Source organism: Phacochoerus africanus, chromosome 2 (assembly GCF_016906955.1).
Source record: "Phacochoerus africanus isolate WHEZ1 chromosome 2, ROS_Pafr_v1, whole genome shotgun sequence".
Lineage (NCBI taxonomy): Eukaryota > Metazoa > Chordata > Mammalia > Artiodactyla > Suidae > Phacochoerus > Phacochoerus africanus.
The window spans coordinates 239,311,020-239,331,078 of record NC_062545.1 but is presented as its reverse complement, the minus strand read 5'-3'; the positions used below and the strand labels follow the sequence as shown (position 1 = coordinate 239,331,078).

Here is a 20,059-nt window from a genome sequence, read left to right as displayed (position 1 = left end):
ACATCTGATTTTTCTTCCAAGTTGAAAAAGGTTAGAAATTATCCATTTACACCTGAAAGATGTCAAATATTTCATCCGTAAATTGCGTCTTGATGGCATGACACCCTTGCCCAGGGTGTTACAGTCGAAGTAAAGAGGCTACACAGGAAGAGTGGGCTAACATGGCCTCATCAAATGCCATAAGAAGAGGTCAAGAGAGAGACTATGTCTGAGGTTAAGGGAGAAGATGAAGAATAATAACATCCCCATAGAAATCTACCAAAGCCTAGTAGAGAAAAAAAGCCAAAAAAGTACCCCTTAGTTAATGCGTCAAAGCATCTTCACTTCACGGTTTTGAAATGGATAGAAGCATAAATCAATCAACTAAAATCACAAACCAAAACAAATGCAAGTAAATCTATAAGTTACCAACTAACAAATAAGAAAAAAATAACTGGGATTTGGGTGGGGGTTGAAACCACTTCCTCTGAGAAATTACAAAAGGAATTAGAGATGTTTACCATGGAACATTCCTTAAAGCATGATCTGGACCATGAGCAACAAAATAATCTAAAGTACTTATTTTTTATTTTTATTTTTTTTGTCTTTTTGCCATTTCTTGGGCCGCACCTGTGGCATATGGAGGTTCCCAGGCTAGGGGTCTAATCAGAGCTGTAGCTGCTGGCCTACACCAGAGCCACAGCAACACCGGATCTGAGCCACGTCCTCGACCTACGCCACAGCTCATGGCAACACTGGATCCTTAACCCACTGAGCAAGGCCAGGGATCGAACCTGCAACCTCATGGTTCCTAGTCGGATTCATTAACCACTGATCCACCACAGGAACTCCTAAAGTACTTATTTTAGAATGAAGATTCCTAAAGCCCCATTCCAGAAAACAAAACCAGGAGTTCCCACTGTGGCATAGTGGGTTAAGAATACAACTGCTGTGGCTCGGGTTGCTGCTGAGGTGTAGGTCCAACCCCTGGCCCAGTGCTGTGGATTAAAGGATCCAGCGTTGCCACAGCTGCTGCTCAGATTCAGTCTCTGGCCCAGGAACTTCCACATGCCATAGATGCGTCCATTTTAAAAAAAAAAAAGGAGAAAACAAAACCAAAATCTCTAAACATATGGTCCTGAGCGCTGCATATTTTAACAAGTGTCCCAGAAAATTCCTTGGTACACTATCCTTAAGAAATTGTCCTAGAAAGATGGAAAGTTGAACTAAAATGTACAAGAAAACAAGATCCGATAGGAAAACCTGATGCATTCAAACCAGCAGGAGACCTCCAGGAAACTTATGAGTATCAGGCATATGATCACCTCTCTTAGAAGACAGGATGAAATTGTGGAAAGAGTACAGGTGTGCGGTAAAGCCTCGGTTCAAATCTTGACCCATGGTTACCAGCTGTGACCATACAAGGGCACTTAATTTCTGAGGCTTGGTTTCCTCTTCTTTTTTTTTTTTTCCCTGTCTTTTTTATCTTTCTTTTAGGGCCAAAGCCACAGCATGTGGAGGTTCCCAGGCTAGGGGTCTAATCGGAGCTGTAGCTGCTGGCCTACACCACAGCTCACGGCATCACCAGATCCTTAACCCACTGAGCAAGGCCAAGGATCGAACCCGCAACATCATGGTTCCTAGTCGGATTAGTTTGCACTGTACTATGACGGGCACTCCCTCTTCTTCTTTATCTTATGAAATAGAGTAATAGTATTCACTCCAAAGGATTTCTGTGGGACTTAAATGAAAATTATAAAAAAGGATCTAGCATGTGGAGACCTTGTGCACTGTTGTGGCAATGTAAAATGTTGCTGCCGCTATGGAAAACAGTATGGCAGTTCCTCAAAAAATTAAAAATAGAATTACCATATGATCTAGCAATTCCACATTTGGGTATATATCCAAAAGAATAAAAAGAAAGGTCTCAAAGAGATATTTGTTCCAATCAGCATTATTCACAATAACCAAAAGGTGGAAGCAATTCCAGTGTCTACCCACGGATGAATGGATAAATAAATTGTGGTATGTATATGCAATGGTATATTATTCAGGCTTAAAAAGGAAGGAAATTCTGATACATGCTACAATATGGATGAACTTTGATGATATTGCACTAAGTGGAATAAGGCAGTCACACACACACACACACAATATTGTCTGATTCTACTACATAAGGTACCTGGAGTAGTCAAACTCTAAATAGAAAGGATGGTTGCCAGGAGCTCAGGGAGAGGGAAATGGAGAGTTTCTGTTTAAAGGGTATAAAGTTGCAATTTTGCAAGATTAAAAGAGCTCTGGAGGGAAAAAAAATTAAAAAAAGAGCTCTGAAGGTTGGTTGTACACCAACATGAATGCATGTAAGGCTACTGAACCGCCTATTTTAAAGCAATTCAGGAGCTCCCATCGTGGCTCAGTGAAAATGAATCTGACTAGCTTCCATAAGGATGCAGGTTTGATCCCTGGTCTCGATCAGTCAGTTAAGGATCCGGCGTTGCCATGAGCTGTGGTGTAGGTCGAAGATGCGGCTTGGGTCTGGCATTGCTATGGCTGTGGTGTAGGCCAGTGGCTACAGCTCCAATTCAGTCCCTAGCCTGGGAACCTCCATATGCCACGGTGTGGCCCTAAAAAGAAAAAAAAAAAAATGGTTCAGATAGGAACTGTACACTTTTAAATGGTTAAGATGGTAAATTGCATGTTCTATGTATTTTTACCACAATTGGAAAGATAAAAAAAGGATCTAGCATGATTCTAGGACTATGATAAATACTTAGTAAAAGTTCCCATTATGCATTGAGACGGCCACAGTATCATCTCTATGGTATTTCTGCCAAAAAAGGCATAACCCGAAACCAATCACAAGAAGCATCAGACAAATTCAAATTGAGGGACATTTTACAAAATAACTGGCTTCCTCAAAAATTTCAAGGTCACCAGGATAAATTAAGGAACTTTTTCAGATTAAAGAACTACAAAGAAACACAACAATGCAATGCATGATCCTGAATGGAATCATGGACTGGAGAGAAAATATAGGAGTTCCTGTCATGGCTCAGTGGTTAACGAGTCTGACTAGTATCCATGAAGCTGTGGGGTTGATTTCTGGCCTTGCACAGTGAGTTAAGGATCCAATGTTGCCGTTAGTTGCGGTGTAGCTTGTAGATGTGGCTCGGATCTGGCATTGCTGTGGCGTAGGTCGGCAGCCGTAGCTCCAATCCAACCCCTAGACTTCGAACCTCCATATGCCGAAGGTGCAGCTCTAAAAAGACAAAAGACAAAAAAATAAGAAAATATAGCTATTATTAGTACAACTAATACCATGTGAATATGAATCGTGGATATTAAATTAATCATATCAATGTTAAATTCTCTGATTTTCGACAACTAAAGAATGGTTACAAAAGAGAGAGCTTTTTTTTTTTTTTGTCTTTTCACCTTTTCTAGGGCCGCTCTCGCAGCATATGGAAGGTCCCAGGCTAGGGGTCTAACTGGAGCTGTAGCCACTGGCCTACACCAGAGCCACAGCAACGCCAGCTCATGGCAATGCCGGATCCTTAATCCACTGAACAAGGCCAGGGATTGAACCCACAACCTCATGGTTCCTAGTCGGATTCATTTCCACTGCACCACAACAGGAACTCTGAGAGCTCTTGCTTTTAGGAAATACATACATAGTATTTAATGATAAATGGGTGTGATGTCTCCAACTTACTCTCAATTGGTTCAAAACATAATGTACATATATATATATAAATATAGAGATGATAATGCTAATAGAGAAAAATTTAAACAATTGTGAATTTGGCTAAATATATGCAGAACTTCTTCATTCCATATTTGCAGCTATTCTCTAAGTTTGAAATTATACCCAAATAAAAGGTAACCAAGGAGTTCCCATTGTGGCTCAGTGGTTAACGAATCCAATTACGAACCATGAGGTTGCAGGTTCGATCCCTGGCCTTGCTCAGTGGGTTAAGGATCCGGCGTTGCCATGAGCTGTGCTGTAGGTTACAGACACAGCTTGGATCCTGCGTTGCTGCGGCTCTGGTGCAGGCCAGCGGCTACAGCTCTGATTGGACCCCTAGCCTGGGAACCTCCATATGCCATGGGAGCGGCCCAAGAAATGGAGAAAAGAAAAAAAAAGATAACCAAAAACAAGTTAGTCCCCACCTTCTCATGTTAAAAATTAAGTAAATTGAAATATCTTAAAGTTTCTTTTATATAATAACACTAGTTCCAAAAGATGTTCCATATAAGGTGTGGTTTCTGTAACATGTAAAATCAAGAGCAGCTGCTATCTGTGATGTTCTGCTCCCAAAGGACCACATTGTACAGGAACATATTAAGATCTGGAGATGGTCTAAACTTCAGCAAACTGTTCAACTCAGCACTGCCAGAGCTTTTGACAACTAAACCTTTTTCATTTTAATGATACTAATATCAGCAAAATTAGTACTCCAGAAAGTAGAAGGGGCTAACTAGCCTGCAACAACCAGTGGTAAAGCAGGAAATGCCAGGCTTTCTGAGTCCGGGCCTCTTACACAGGTCTGCCAGCCTCAGAAGGTTGGCTGTGAACAAAACACAGGTTTTCTCTTTGCCAAACTGAGCCTGTAATCCTGGCCTCAAATTCTGCTGGCAGGACTAAGCAGTCTACACTATGGCACTATTTAACACAAAAGCAACCTCAACAAGGACATCAGAAATATACCCTTGTTTCATAGGTATACTATTATTATATTTATTGCAAGTTGTTCATTTCACTAGTTACTTTCTATATATCACTCTTTGAATACGCATCTCTTTGATTAACAAGTTTACTTCTTCACACCATGCACTCAAAAAGCTTAAAGACTTTAACATAAGACAAGATACCATAAAACTCCTAGAAGAGAACACAGGCAAAACATTCTCTGACACCAACCCTACAAATGTTTTCTTAGGTCAGTCTCCCAAAGCAACAGAAAAAAAAAAAAACGAAAATAAACCAGTGGGACTAATCTAACTTACAAGCTTTGGCACAGCAAAGGAAACCATTAAAAAAAACACAAAACAAAAAGACAACCAATAGAGTTTCAAACGATGCAACGAACAAGGGTTTATCTCCAAAATACACGTACAACTTATACAACTCAACAGCCAAAAAACAACAACCCAATTGAAAAGTGGGAGGAAGACCTGAACAGACATTTCTCTAAAGAAGATATACAGATGGCCAACAGGCACATGAAAAAATGCTCAACTTCACTAATTATTAGAGAAATGCAATCAAAACTACAATGAGGTACCACCTCACCCGATAAGAATGGCCATTATTAGGAAGTCTACAAATAAATGCTAGAGAGGGTGTGGAGAAAAGGGAACCCTCCTACACTGTTGGTGGGAATGTAAATTGGTAAAATCACTATGGAAAACGGGATGGAGGTATCTCAGAAAACTATAGGGAGTTCCTTCCCATTGTGGTGAAGCAGAAATGAAACCGACTAATATCCATGAGGATGCAGGTTTGAGCAAGGCCACTGGCCTACCCTCAAAAGGCAAAAAGACAAAAAAAAAAATTTAAAAACAAGTTTCTTTTTTTTTTTTTTTCCCATTTCTTGGGCCGCTCCCGCGGCACATGGAGGTTCCCAGGCTAGGGGTCCAATCGGAGCTGTAGTCTCCGGCCTATGCCACAGCAACGCGGGATCCCAGCCGCGTCTGCAACCTACACCACAGCTCATGGCAACGCCGGATCCTTAACCCACTGAGCAAGGGCAGGGACCAAACCCGCAACCTTATGGTTCCTAGTCGGATTCGTTAACCACTGCGCCACGATGGAAACTCCTAAAAACAAGTTTCTTACCTCGTTATATGCTCAACACATAGCACCTGACTCAGCACAGGTCACCAATAAATATACATTGATTCTATACCGAGTTAATCAATGAATAATTACCTCTGAGCCCAGATATGATTTGCCTTGTATTAATTCAGGTGCTGCATAAGCAAGACTCCCACAGCATGTCTGTAGATGGTAATCCTTGTTACCCTGCCAATAAAATAAAAATGAAACACTTATTAAACCTTGATAAACATTCTTTCAGCACAAGCAAAGAGATGCTAGATGAAGAATTACCACCAAATGATGAGACTTCTGCTGCCAACTCACTATCTGCCTACATGCATGCACATGTGGCTTCCTCTTCTCTGCACTTCCAAAACTGCTACAACCCAGCACGAACAAAATCCTTTTCCTCTTAGCTCAGTCAAGTCATATTCATACTTCCCTAGGCATCCTTTCCCATAATAATCAGCTTAGCATACATCCAAGTAGCATACATACATGTCTTCCCACTCCCAGGTACTCCAGGAAAAGGGATTATTTCCCCACTGGACCCTATCTCCAATCTCAAATCTTTATATGACAGAAGAGTTGCTTTTCCCCTAGAGGGAAGAGAGCCATATGCTACATGGGCCAGCGCCTTGGGAGTCTGTTTTCTAGACTCAGTTATAACACAAACCACAACCTGAACTTCCTGATCTGTTCAAATGAGGAATCTGCCCAAACTCCTCTGCTCTCCCACAGATATATGAAGACATAATGAAAATACCACTGCCCAACACTTAGAGAGAGTACCGCCCCTGGCAAATGACTTGTGAAAGTCTGAGATTTCATTTTCAACCACAACAACACACCCAGAAGAAAGCTCCTCAGCAGAAAGCTGAGGCCACTCTCTCCCAGCCAACTCCTACTTTGAGATGGTGTCAATGTGGGACCAATCTGTGGCAGCCATAAAAAAAGACTAACAGAGCCCGTCACATTCTCCAATGCCTCCTGTGATGAACATGACTTAAACCAACTTATCTGCTCAAAGTATGCTTTATCTTTATGGCCTGCCAATCACAAACAAAAAACACCTTCTAGCATGTGGTCAGGAACCAAAGAGAGACACAAGACTCCACTGACAATCTCTGAAGAGCCAAGGGAAGGAGAGGAAAATCGGAAAGAATTCAGCCAAAGTAGCAAAATCTGCTTCCCTTTGCACCCAGCTAATTCTGATTGGAGCAGGAAATAATTAAGGGATTCCAAAGGGCTGAGACATTTCAACATTCTTAATGAGGGTCGACAGCTCACTTTAGAGCCTGTGAATACAATTATTAGAGAACTCGGGAGGAAACCTCCAATAGGCAGCCACAGAGGAGCTCTGCCACAGAGAGCAGAGCTGGAAAGTTCAAAGTCACCTCAAAGAGAAGGTAGGCTGGAGAACACCGGAACTTAACTATGGACTGCAAATATATCACAGTATAAATTTTAAAGTGCATATGGTTTTTTCCTTCTTCTTTTATAAGAAAAGGAGATTGTCTCCCAAAACATAGCTAATTGTTAATTATAGAGCCATTTGGAGGAGAAGAGATTTGCACTCGATTCCCAAAATTCACATCCAAATGAACAAAGACATCATCTAGTGGCAACACATTCAAACTGCAAACACATGGTCAATCCAGCATTCATGCTGTGATGGCCTGATGTCACTTCAGTACTGCAAATTCTCTCACAGCATACTTATGAGGTCTTCAGCAGGACCGACCCTGGACCTAGAACAGTGGTTTTCAACATTGGCTATATGTTAAAATCATCTGCAGAACTTATTAAAAACATGAAATTTTAACACCCTTCTCAGTGGATGCAACCAGGCTCAATAAAGACTAAGTGGAAGATAAAACATGCTAAGAGGTACACTAACAAAGGAAATGAATGCGTTTTTATCTCTGCACTTACCTTGGGTTTTGCACAGAGACCAAAGTCAATCAGCTTCAATTTATGATACTCATCAAACAACAAATTTTCCTAGAAAAACAAAGATATTTTCATAACTACAAATTGTCTTCCTTATATCACATCCCACCTCTAACTATTTCTAAAATCACTTTAAAGGTCATATTTAACAGATTGGGTACAAGAGTGAAAATCAGTAAAAAAGAATGAAATGACAAGTACAGAAGAGATGTAGGTCCCGCTGTGGTGCAGCAGAGGTGAATCTGACTAGTAAGCATGAGGTTGTGGGTTCGATCCCTGGCCTTGCTCAGTGGGTTAAGGATCCGGCATTGCCGTGAATTGTAGTATAGGTCACAAACTCAGCTCAGAGTCTGTGTTGCTGTGGCTGTGGTGGAGGCCAGCAGCTGTAGCTCTGATTCAACCCCTAGCCTGGGAACTTCCATATGCTGCAGGGGCAGCCCTAAAAGCAAAACAAATTTTTTTTAATTTAAAAAAAAAAAAAGTACAGAAGAGAAGAGAAAAGGATGTTTGAAAACTATCCTGCTTTCCCTCAAGATATAGGAGCATAAAACATTTTCTTCTTGGTGCTCTGAGACTCAACTATAAGCCAACACAGTGTGTGCCAAAGGCAAGTTCGAACAAAAGAGTAAACTCAAATCAAAGAACAGAGTATGTAGAGTTCCCACTGTGGTGCAGCAGGTCAGGGATCCAGCATTGTCTCTGTAGCAGTGCCAGTTCGATTCCCAGCCCAGCACAGTGAGTAAGAATCCAGCATTGCTGCAGCTACGACAAAGGTCACGGCTGCAGCTCAGATTCGATCCCTGGCCCAGGAACTTGCATATGGCATGGGTGCAGGAAAAAAAAAAAACAAAAAAAGTTGAGTATAAACAGAGGGAAAAGGACAGAAACTACAATTGTCTCCTTGGACCAATTCTAGGTCCCTAACCTGAATACAAATAACATTAAAATCCATGTTCACCATCATGCCTATTTAGTCAGAGCCTACAGATTTAAGAGTATCAAATTTTTATTCTGTTCTTGAAAAGCAGAATCTGTCTATTCCTTTGAATCATTCTTTTCTGAAGCATCACGGAATTACAATTAAAGGAAGATGGGGTTAGGAAAAGAGCACTGAAAGGAAAGTACTCAGTAACAACATTCTCAAAGAAAATACTCAAAGGGAGTTGCCTTGTGGCACAGTGAGTTTAGGATCTGGTGTCGCAGCCAGATCCTTAAGCCTTAGGTCCCTGCTGTGGTCCAGGTTCCATCCCTGGCCCCAGAACTTCCGTACACTGCCAACACGCCAAAAATAAAGAAAGAAGAAAACACTAAAACTCTTCTTTCCTAAAAACAAAATCCTGAGGTTTCTATTCCGCAGGTAATTACAAAGGTATTTATTATGTCACACGCAATTGACAAATAGAGTGCCAATAATCAGTCCATCAGAAGAGTCTACCAGGAGTCCAAAGTAAAGGAAGAAAAAGGAGTGATACATTATGAGATGGAACATCAACAAAAAGCAAAGCCAAGACAGGAGTTCCCATCGTGGTGCAGCGGAAATGAATCCGACCAGGAACCATGAGGTTACGGGTCCGATCTCTGGCCTTGCTCAGTGGGTTAAGGACCCGGTGTTGCCATGAGCTGTGGTATAGGTCACAGACATGGCTTGGATCTGTGGCTGTGGCGTAGGCCGGCAGCTGTAGATCCAGTTAGACCCTTAGCCTGGGAACATCCATAGACCCCAGGAGAAGCCCTAAAAAAAAAGCAAAAAAAAAGCAAAAAACAAAAAGCAAAGCCAAGACAGATTCTAAACACAAAGAACTTTTGGAAACCTAGTCATGACAGGTAAATGAGGCTGAACTCTCAGGTGACCATCTAACTGTGATGCAGTCACTTACCGGTTTGAGGTCCCTGTGAGCATAGCCCTGGCTGTGCACGTAAGCAACTGCAGACACTATCTGACGGAACACAACTCGGGTCTCCTCCTCTGACAGGCGATCCTGGGAGATTATGTAGTCAAACAGCTCTCCTCCAGGGCAATACTTGAAGAGCAACAGAGTCACATAGATATTTTGTTACTACTTACAAAAATCACTCCAGGAGCTCCCTTCGTGGCGCAGTGGTTAACGAATCCAACTAGGAACCATGAGGTTGTGGGTTTGATCCCTGCCCTTGCTCAGTAGGTTATTGATCCGGCATTGCCATGAGCAGTGGTGTAGGTTGCAGATGTGGCTCGGATCCCGCGTTGCTGTAGCTCTGGCGTAGGCTGGCAGCTACAGCTCCGATTCAACCCCTAGCCTGGGAACCTCCATATGCCACAGACATGGCCCTAAAAAGCAAAAATAAATAAATAAATAAATAAAATTAAAACCCATTCTAGGAGTTCCCTGGTGACCCAGTGGGTTAAGGACCTGGCACTGTCACTGCTGTAGTTCAGGGGGCTGCTGTGGTGTACTTTGATCCCTGACCTGAAATTTCACATGCTACAGGTGCAGCCAATCAATTAAACATTAAAAAATAAAATAAAGCCCATTCTAATCTTAATGCACTCATATTTAGTGTAGTTACTTGAAACAAACAAACCAGTATCAATTATTGCTTTTCCATCCTGAAGATCGGTAATTTTCAGTCTGTACCAGAAGGAACCCAATTCTATAGAAGTTTCTCCCAGAGGCTATGAGACAATGGATACCAGAGCAAAGCTCTAGGCTTTCCATCCCTTCTTCTCCAAAGCAGCTCCACCATCCTATAAACTGGGGTTCCCATTTAAGATTTCATTTCATTTTTTGCAATATCAATTAAATTCCCAGCCTTCAGAACGGTGAGAAATAAATTTCTATTGTTCATAAGCTACCCAGCCTGTGATATTTGTTACAGCAGCCTAAAGGGACTAAGACAGTGACCAAACAACTTTAGGCCTCTGGAACATATTACTAACCTCGAGAACCATGAATATTTTGTTCACTGTCTCTATCACATGGTAGAGTTGACATATATGCTGATGTTTCAGGTTCTTCAAGGCATCGATTTCTGTTTTGACCCGTGGCAAATCACTCTGTGATGAAACATTTTACTAAATGAGCAAAAAAAAATTGGGGAAGTGTTCTAAGCATCAACACCAACAACTTCAATACTGAGTTGCAAAAGCAATCAATAGCCTCAAAATAATTTGTTCAACAATAAAGAAATATGTAACAAAAACTTATTTGTATGTGAATTTTTAAAAAGGCCTTGGAGTTCTTGTTGTGGCTCAGCGGTAATGAACCCAACTACAACTAGTATCCCTGAAAAGATTTGGGTTTAATCCCTGGCCCTGCTAAGTGGGTTAAGGATCTGGCGTTGCTGAGAGCTGGGGTGTATGTTGCAGAGCGGCTCAGATCCTATGTTGCTGTGGCTGTGGCATAGGCCAGCAGCTGTAGCTCCAATTCAATCCCTAACCATGAGGTTGCAGGTTTGATCCCTGGCCTCGCTCAGTGGTTAAGGATCCGGCGTTGTTGTGAGCTATGGTATAGGTTGCAGACATGGCTGGGATCCTGTGTGGCTACGGCTATGGTGTAGGCTGGCAGCTGTAGCTCTGATTTGACCCCTAATCTGGGAACCTCCGTATGCCGTGGGTGTGGCCCTGAAAAGCAAAACAACAACAACATAGAAGCCAAACTACACAAGGGATGGTAGAAAAAATTAGAAACAAAAGACCCCTCAGGATGAGTTCAATACTACAAAGGGTATATAATGCCCAAAACACCATCAGAAGAGACAGATCTTCCCTTAATAGAAAAACAGAAAACTTTATGTACGTTATAGCCAAAGATCAAACTGAATGGCCTGCTTTAGAAGGTTAATGAGTAGCTCAATCCTGGAAGCATAAACGTAGAGGAAAAAGAGGATGATTAGGAAAAGAATTTCAGAACTTATAAGGTCATTCTGAATAAAATTCTGGGATAGAAAATCTATCTATTCTTTAAAATAGATCAACATTTAGTAAGGATATCATGAGAAGACAAAGAAAGGAGACATCAATACTCAGAAACACCTACAAGACTATGACGTAACTAGAGAAAAATAGATCCTACAGACTTCAAACATGTGCCATTGCCTTTCATTAAAAAACAAAGCAACCCCTTCCCCAGATTTCTTTTTAAAACCATAGATTTATACATAACTGGCTATGGAAATGTTATTCTAATAAAAGAGCAGTAACTAGAACATTAAAAGCAAATTCAGGTTTTAATTCACAACGCAAAATTCTATAAATATTTTTTAAAATAACATCAAACTTACCCCTAGAGTATTTTTATCCATGATTTTTATAGCTACCATTTCTCCAGTGAGGATATGGCAGGCAAGTTTGACCTTTGCAAAGCCACCTAAGTATGAGAAAATGCATTACGAAGAGTTAAGCAAATTAACTTAAATATCATCATCAGAGCAAACTGAACACTCAAACACAAATACCCTTCCATATACTTTTATAAGGCTCTACTGATCTATATTTTCCTAAAGTTTGCACCTCTTTCTTCTTCTTTTTTCCAAAGTGTTAGCTATGACCCTAACCTCTCTTCTTCCAATGACTAACCAAAGATTCTTTTTTACCTGATAGGATATCTTTAATTTTGCAATGAAGAGGTAGGAAAACAGGGAGTTCCCATCATGGCACAGTGGTTAATGGATCTGACTAGGAACCATGAGGTTGCGGGTTCGATCCATGGCCTTGCTTAGTGGGTTAAGGATCCAGAGTTGCCGTGAGCTGGTGTAGGTCACAGATGTGGCTCAGATCCGGCGTGGCTGTGGCTGTGGCGTAGGCCAGTGACTACAGCTCCGATTATTCCCCTAGCCTGGGAATCTCCATATGCCATGGGAGTGGCCCTAGAAAAGGAAAAGGAAAAAAAAAAAAAAAAAAGAAGTAGGAAAACAGAAGTAATTCTTTAGAAATTTGTTTTATAATTTTTTATAATGTTTTATAATTAACACTGCAATTAAACTTGCTTTGTAATTAACGTTGCCAAAATATAATATAAAGTTGCAAAGACAAAAAAAACAAATAATGTGAAAATTCCATTCATTTTTTAAAACTGTAAAAATAAGCAATTGTTTCAAAACTGGATCAAAACCTGGATAAATGTCTACATTTAGGTATCTGAAAGAAACTGCCAAGTTAGAACTTCTATAAAGAAGTTCCCAGGAGTTCCCTGGTGGCCTAGCAATTAAAGGCCATGTGTGTGTGCCCCACCCCAACCCCCAAAAGAAGCTCCTAGTATCCCTTCCATGGTCTTTCCCATCTCAGTAAATGGCAACTCTATCTTCCCAGGTGCTAAGGCCAAAAATCCAGGAGCCATCCTTAGCCATCAACAAATCCCATCATTGTCTCTGTCTTCAAAATACATCAATGTTTACCTTGGGGGAAAGAAGACAGGCATTGACTGGAAATGTTCTATTTACTGATCTGAGCAGGGAACATACAGGTATATGTTTACATAAAATTCCATCAAAATCAGTACACTTTGCTTAATTCACTATTTGTTATGCTTCAATAAATTAAAATACACACAGGAGTTCCCTTGGCGGCGAAGTGGTTAACGAATCCAACTAGGAACCATAAGGTTGTGGGTTTGATCTCTGGCCTCGCTCAGTGGGTTAAGGATACGGCGTTGCTGTGAGCTGTGGTGTAGGGCGCAGACACGGCTCGGATCCCACGTTGCTGTGGCTCTGGCGTAGGCCAGAGGCTACAGCTCTGATTTGACCCCTAGCCAGGGAACCTCCATATGCTACAGGTGCAGCCCTAGAAAAGACAAAAAAAAAAAAAAATTAAAATACACACATACTTACTTGAATGTACATACGTGTGTCTTTATAAAGAATCCCACCACCTTCAATTCTATCACCATCTAAGTTATCATGATCCCAGCATCGCTCACCTAAATTACTGCAATCATCTCCTAACATCTATCTGCTTCTGCCCTTGCTCTCTCCCAGCCAGTCGTTTCACAACCAAGTAGCCAGAGCAACTCTTAAAAACAAAGATCAGATCATCCTTGACTCAAAACTCTCTTGTGATTTTATTCTAAATAAAATGACCTACAAAGCCTCTCCTACAACTCTCCTTTCTCTTTCTCCACTTTTTCTCATTAAAGTAGGTTGAAGAACTTTAAAACTACATAGATTAGGCCAAATAGCTCATGGCTGCCCAAATACACTATATTTTTAAATAGACGATTTATCCTCTCCAAGAAAAAAAATAATTACCTGTCCCAATAGTTTCATATAATTCATAGTATTTGAGAAGTTCATCATAATCTTTCATAATCCTCCTGGAAGTTTAGTCAAAATTACAAAAAGAACCTATAAAGCAAAAAGAGCACATGATCAAAAAAGGAATCATTAAGAAGGTATCTCATTCACTCTTATAACTACAAATATAAATAAGTCTCAGGCATATAAACAGTACTGCAAAAACTAATTAGCTATATTTAAAAAAAAAAAAAAAAACTGGATTCCTATCTCTCACCACAGATAAAAATCAATTCAGGAGTACCCGTTGAGCCCAGCAGGTTAAAAACCAAACTAGTATCTATGAGGATTCGGGTTTGATCCTTGGCCTTGATCAGTGTGTTAAGGACCCGGCACTGCTATAAGCTGCAGTGTAGGTCACAGATGCAACTTGGATCCAGAGTTCTGTGGCTGTGGTGGAGGCTGGCAGTTTGAGCTCCGATTTGACCCATAGTCTGGGAACTTCCATATGCTGCAGGTGTGGCCCTAAAAAGGGGGAAGGGAAAGAATAAAAATCAACTCCAGATCAAGTAAAGACTTAAAAATAAAAGATAGACCTTTAAAACTTTTAACAGGAAAAAAAAAACATTAAAAAATCAGTGAAATAAACTTTTAATAGAATGTCATCATCATTTCAGGATGGAAGAGGATCTTTTAAATAGACACAGAAAGTGCTGATCATAAAAAGTAACACATTAAATAACATTAACATTAAGAACTTCTGGATGACAGAAGGACTAAAGCTCAACTTCTCTCCTAAAAACAAAATTTACAACTACATGCTGAGCATCTTCAACCAAATGAACCAGAAAACTTCAAAAAGATATCCTACTCCAGAAGAAAAAGAGGAGGCCACACCAAGAGGTAGGAGGGGTGATTATGTGATACAAGCAACCCCATACCTCCTGGGTGGGAAGCCCCAAAGACTGGAAAGTAACTGGTTCATAGAGACTCACCTACAGGAGTGAGAGATCTGAGCCCCACATCAAAATCCCATGTGTGGGGATTGGGCATTGGGAGACAGAGCCCCCGGAGCATCTGGCATTGAAGGCCAGTGGAGCTTATGTGCAGGAGCTCCACGGGACTGCAGGAAACAGAGACCCCATTCTTAAAAGGCACACACAGGCTTTCACATGCACTGGGCCCCAGGGCAAAGCAAAGTCTCCATAGGAAGCTGGGGCAAACCTGACTGCAGTTCTTGGAGGACATCCTGGGAAAACAGGGGTAAATGTGGCTTGTTGTGAGGGAAGGACACTGGAAGCAAAGCTCTCAGGAATATTCAGCAGCTGCCTTTCTCTGGAGGAGGCCATTTTGGGGAAATCTGGCCCCACCCATCAGTCAGTGCTGAGAAGCCCCAGGGCAAACAACAATCCAGGTGGGATCACAGCCCCACCAGGCATTGGTCCCTCCCATCAGGAAGCCTACAGCAAGCCCCTGTACCAACTTCAGCCACAAGGGGGGCAGACACCAGAAGTAACAGAGGCTACAACTCTAGTATCTGTAAAAAGGTCACCACACAGATTCAATGCAATCCCTACCAAATTACCAAGGGTATTTTTCACAGAACTTGAACAAAAAAAAAAAATTTTTTTTTTTTTGTCTTTTTGCCATTTCTTGGGCTGCTCCTGTGGCATATGGAGGTTCCCAGGCTAGGGGTCGAATCGGAGCTGTAGCTGCCAGCCTACGCCAGAGCCACAACAACACGGGATCCGAGCCACGTCTGCGACCTACACCACAGCTCACAGCAACACCGGATCGTTAACCCACTGAGCAAAGGCGGGGATCAAACCCGCAACCTCATGGTTCCTAGTCAGATTCGTTAACCACTGCTCCACAGCGGAAACTCCTGAATAAAATATTTTAAAGTTTGTTTGGAAGCACAAAAGACCCAGAATAGCCAAAGACATCCTGAAAAAGAAAAACGGAGCTGGAGGAATCAGGTTCCCTGACTTCTGACTATACTACAAAGCAACATTCATCAAAACCATATGGTACTGGCACAAAGACAGAAACCCAGATCAGTGGAACAGTATAGAAAGCCCAGAATTAAGAACTTCTGCATATCCAAAGACACTTTTTAAAAAAATCATAAATGTGAGATAATATTTGCAACATTTATAACATGTTTTCCTAACAGAATCTAAAAACTCCATCACAAAATATAGAAAAAGAAAATGCAACAGAAAAATGCACAAATGAAATTAAAAAGCATGTCACAACATGGGTGGAATTAGCAAGTCTCAAAGTGAAGTCAGAAAGAATAAGACAAATACCATACGATATCACTTATATTTGAAATCTAATATATGGCACAAATGAACCTATCAACAGAAAAAATACAGAAACAAACTCATGGATATGGAAAACATACTTGTGGTTGCTGAGGAGAAGGGAGTGAGATGGACTGGGAGTTTGGGATTAGGAGATGCAAACTATTGCATTTGGAGTGGACAGGGAATGAGATCCTGCTATGTAGCATAAGGAACTGTATCCAGTCACTCCTAATGGAGCATGATGGAGAATGATGTGAGAGAAAGAATGTTTGTATATGTGTAAGTCGGTCACTTAGCTATACAGCAGAAATTGAACATTGTAAATCAACTATAATAAATTTTTTTAATTAAAAAAAATTGTTTAAAGAAGCATGTCACAAAGAAACACAAATCACCCAGGAGTTCCGTTATGGCTCAGCAGTAACAAACCCGACTAGTAAACCATGAGGATGCGGGTTGGATCCCTGGCCTCGCTCAGTGGGTTGGTTAAACATCTGGTGTTGCCATGATCTGTGGTGTAGGCTGCAGACATGGCTCAGATCTGATGTTGCTTTGGTTGTGGCATAGGCCAGCAGCTGTAACTCCAATTTGACTCCTAGCCTGGGAACCTCCATATGTTGCGGGTGTGGCCCTAAAAAGCAAAAAGCAGGGGAAAAAAATCACCAATAAAAAAAGAAAAGAGCTCAATTTCATCAGTCATCAGGGATATGCAAATTAAGGCTCCAATGATATATAATTTTAAGATACAGGTAATAAGATACATATTTTATTATTATGCTTCACAACTTACATACTCTTTTTATTATAAGCATATGTTAAATAATTTATAAAAACCAGTTGTAAAAGGGAGTTCCTGTTGTGGTGCAGTGGAAACGAATCCGACTAGGAACCATGAGGTCGTGAGTTCAATCCCTGACTTTGTTCAGTGGGTTAAGGATCCAGCGTTGCCATGAGCTGTGGTGTAGGTCGCAAACGCTGCTCAGATCTGGCATTGCTGTGGCTGTGGTGTAGGCTGGCAGCTGTAGCTCCGATTCGACCCCTAGCCTGGGAACCTCCATGTGCCTCGAGTGCAGACCTAAAAAAAAAGAAATATATTAGTTGTAAAAGGCTTAGGTAGGTCTTACTTGATTTCTGTCTCAGTTGTGAAATTAGGTAAAATTACAAAAAGCTATCAGGGTTAGTATACACAAGGTCATATTCATACCAGCTTTTTCTTATTTGGAAAGGACAAGCTCTTAGTTGACTTTAACTTAGTTGAGATTAGCAGTGTATCTGGAAGAACGGAGAATGCAATCAGACTATTAACCCTGAATTTTCTTGTATTCATTTATCCACACAGATGTGTTTACTGAGTACTAACCATGTGCAGACCTGTGCTTGGCACTAAGGCTATAATAGAGAAGAAAAGAATTGTGGTTCCTACCCTCATGGACCTTACATTCTAGTAGAGAAGACAGCAAATTCATTACAATTTGTATTAATGGGGGGGGGGCGGGCAACAGTGGTGAGAATGGGTCACCCTAGAGGGTAACATTTAAGCCTAGATCTAATTTAAAGGATGAAAAGCAAGGAAAAGAAAATAAGCCCAGACTGGCATGTTCCCATCAAAATTTGAACAATGTTTCCAGTAGGACCTGGATACAACCATGTCAACAATGTTTCTATACCAAATAGTTAAAAGGATAATGTTCATTTGACAGACTGCTGCTTTCTCACCAGTGATATCCTCAGCATCACTCATTCCTCCCACTTCTTGCTACCTAAGATACCCAAACGCTGAAATGCTCCTACTCTTTGATAGTATCCATTCTAAAACTGGTCCTTGGAGTTCCCGTCGTGGCGCAGTGGTTAACGAATCTGACTAGGAACCATGAAGTTGAGGGTTTGATCCCTGCCCTTGCTCAGTGCGTTAAAGATCCGGCATTGCTGTGAGCTGTGGTGTAGGTTGCAGACACGGCTTGGATCCCGAATTGCTGTGGCTCTGGCGTAGGCCAGCAGCTTCAGCTCCAATTAGACCCCTAGCCTGGGAACTCCATATGCCGCGAGAGCAGCCCAATAAAAGACAAAAAAATAAAATAAATAAATAAATAAAACTGGTCCTTGCTGGAGCTCCCATTGTGGCACAGCAGAAACATTCTGACTAGGAACCATGAGGTTGCAGGTTCGATCCCTGGCCTCAATCAGTGGGTTAAGGATCCAGCGATCCTGCGCTTCTATAGCTGTGGCGTAGGGGGCAGCTGTATCTCCAATTCAGTCCCTAGCCTGGGAACCTCCTTATGCCAAGGGTGCACTCCTAAAAAAGCAAAAATAAAACCTAATGTCTTTTTTTTTTTGTCTTTTTGCTATTTCTTGGGCCGCTCCCGCGGCATATGGAGGTTCCCAGGCTAGGGGTTGAATCGGAGCTGTAGCCACCGGCCTACGCCAGACCCACAGCAACAAGGGATCTGAGCCGCGTCTGTGACCTACACCACAGCTCACAGCAATGCCGGATCCTTAACCCACTAAGCAAGGACAGGGACTGAACCCGCAACCTCATGGTTCCTAGTCGGATTCGTTAACCACTGCGCCACGACGGGAACTCCAAAACCTAATGTCTTTTAGCTGCACATGTGTTCCTAATGCTCTGTGGTCAGTAGGGCTTATCAGGAGTTGTTAGCCCAGAAAGAATGAGAGGGAGAGCATTCCAGAAAGAGGGAATTTGCTGCAAAGATCCCAGAGAAAGAAAACGTTGACATGTTTTGAATGGAAACTACTTTCAGAGGTACCAGCAAAAGGAAATGCAGATTTGGAGCTGGGATAATCAGTTAGGCATCTAGGAAAAAAAGAACACTGGACCTCTACCTCACACCACACACCAAATCAATTATTTAAAGACTTTAAGGCCAAACTTTTAAAAGATAGACAAATAAGGCCTTACTAATACCAGACATAGGAGTAGCAAGAGAAAAAGCATGGAGACAACAATTGGAAAAGTAAGAATTAAAAGAATTCAGTTGCATGGAAGCCAAGAAGGAAGAAAAAAGAAAAATCAGTAAAAGAAAGTTTCTAGTAAGTAGATTTCTTTTTTGTGTGTGTGTGTTTTTAGGGCCACACTCATGGCATATGGAAGTTCCCAGGCTAGGGGTCCAATTGGAACTGTAGCCTCCAGCCTATGCCAGAGCCACAGCAACTCAAGATCTGAGCCATGTCTGCAACCTACACCACAGCTCATGGCAACACTAGATCCTTAACCCACTGAGCCAGGCCAGGGGTCGAACCTGCATCCTCATGGATGCTAGTTGGGTTCGTCAAACACTGAGCCACCACGGGAACTCCGGAAATAGATTTCTAAATAAATTGGAAGTGTTCCTATATAGGACAAGTCTTAGGACCTGGGTTTAGGTGCTGCAAAGTGGAACTTTCTTATAGGCAGGCATGGGGTGAAAGCTCTCTGAACCTATACTGATGTGGTTTCTCTAAGGAGTATTTCTTCCTAGAGGTTAGTATGAAAGGACAAGACTTGAGATTTCAACCTTGGGGAGAGATGCTCCCACAGCCCTGAGAAAGCCAAGCAGGGATGAGAGGGGCCCAGGGAAGTGGAGGTCTCTGAGCCAACAACAAAGAATCTCCCATAGAGTCTGGCACAGCACACCAAGGGCTCAAGAGTTCACCACCCCGCTGGTGATGAACTCCTCCTTTGCCTGGCTTGACTGCTGTGCACAAATCTCCCTTTGTGACCCAGCAATGAACTAGGTAGAGGCACCACAGGGTTCAGAATCCCAGGACCCCATTCTCTGTAACACTGAGA

The 20,059-nt window shown here is 41.7% G+C and overlaps 1 protein-coding gene across 1 annotated transcript in view; it reads right to left on the bottom strand.

Moving 5' to 3' along the window:
• The window catches only part of MELK (maternal embryonic leucine zipper kinase), a 97,644-nt gene that overhangs the window by 72,729 nt on the left and 4,856 nt on the right, over nt 1–20,059 (bottom strand). Inside the window, exons 2-7 of the mRNA XM_047767935.1 lie at nt 13,976–14,071; nt 12,014–12,099; nt 10,671–10,787; nt 9,631–9,774; nt 7,736–7,804; nt 5,912–6,004 (exon numbers count right to left, since the gene is read on the bottom strand). Coding sequence (XP_047623891.1) covers nt 5,912–6,004; nt 7,736–7,804; nt 9,631–9,774; nt 10,671–10,787; nt 12,014–12,099; nt 13,976–14,033 — 567 coding nt within the window. The 5' untranslated portion in view covers nt 14,034–14,071. The remainder of the gene's footprint in view (nt 1–5,911; nt 6,005–7,735; nt 7,805–9,630; nt 9,775–10,670; nt 10,788–12,013; nt 12,100–13,975; nt 14,072–20,059) is intronic.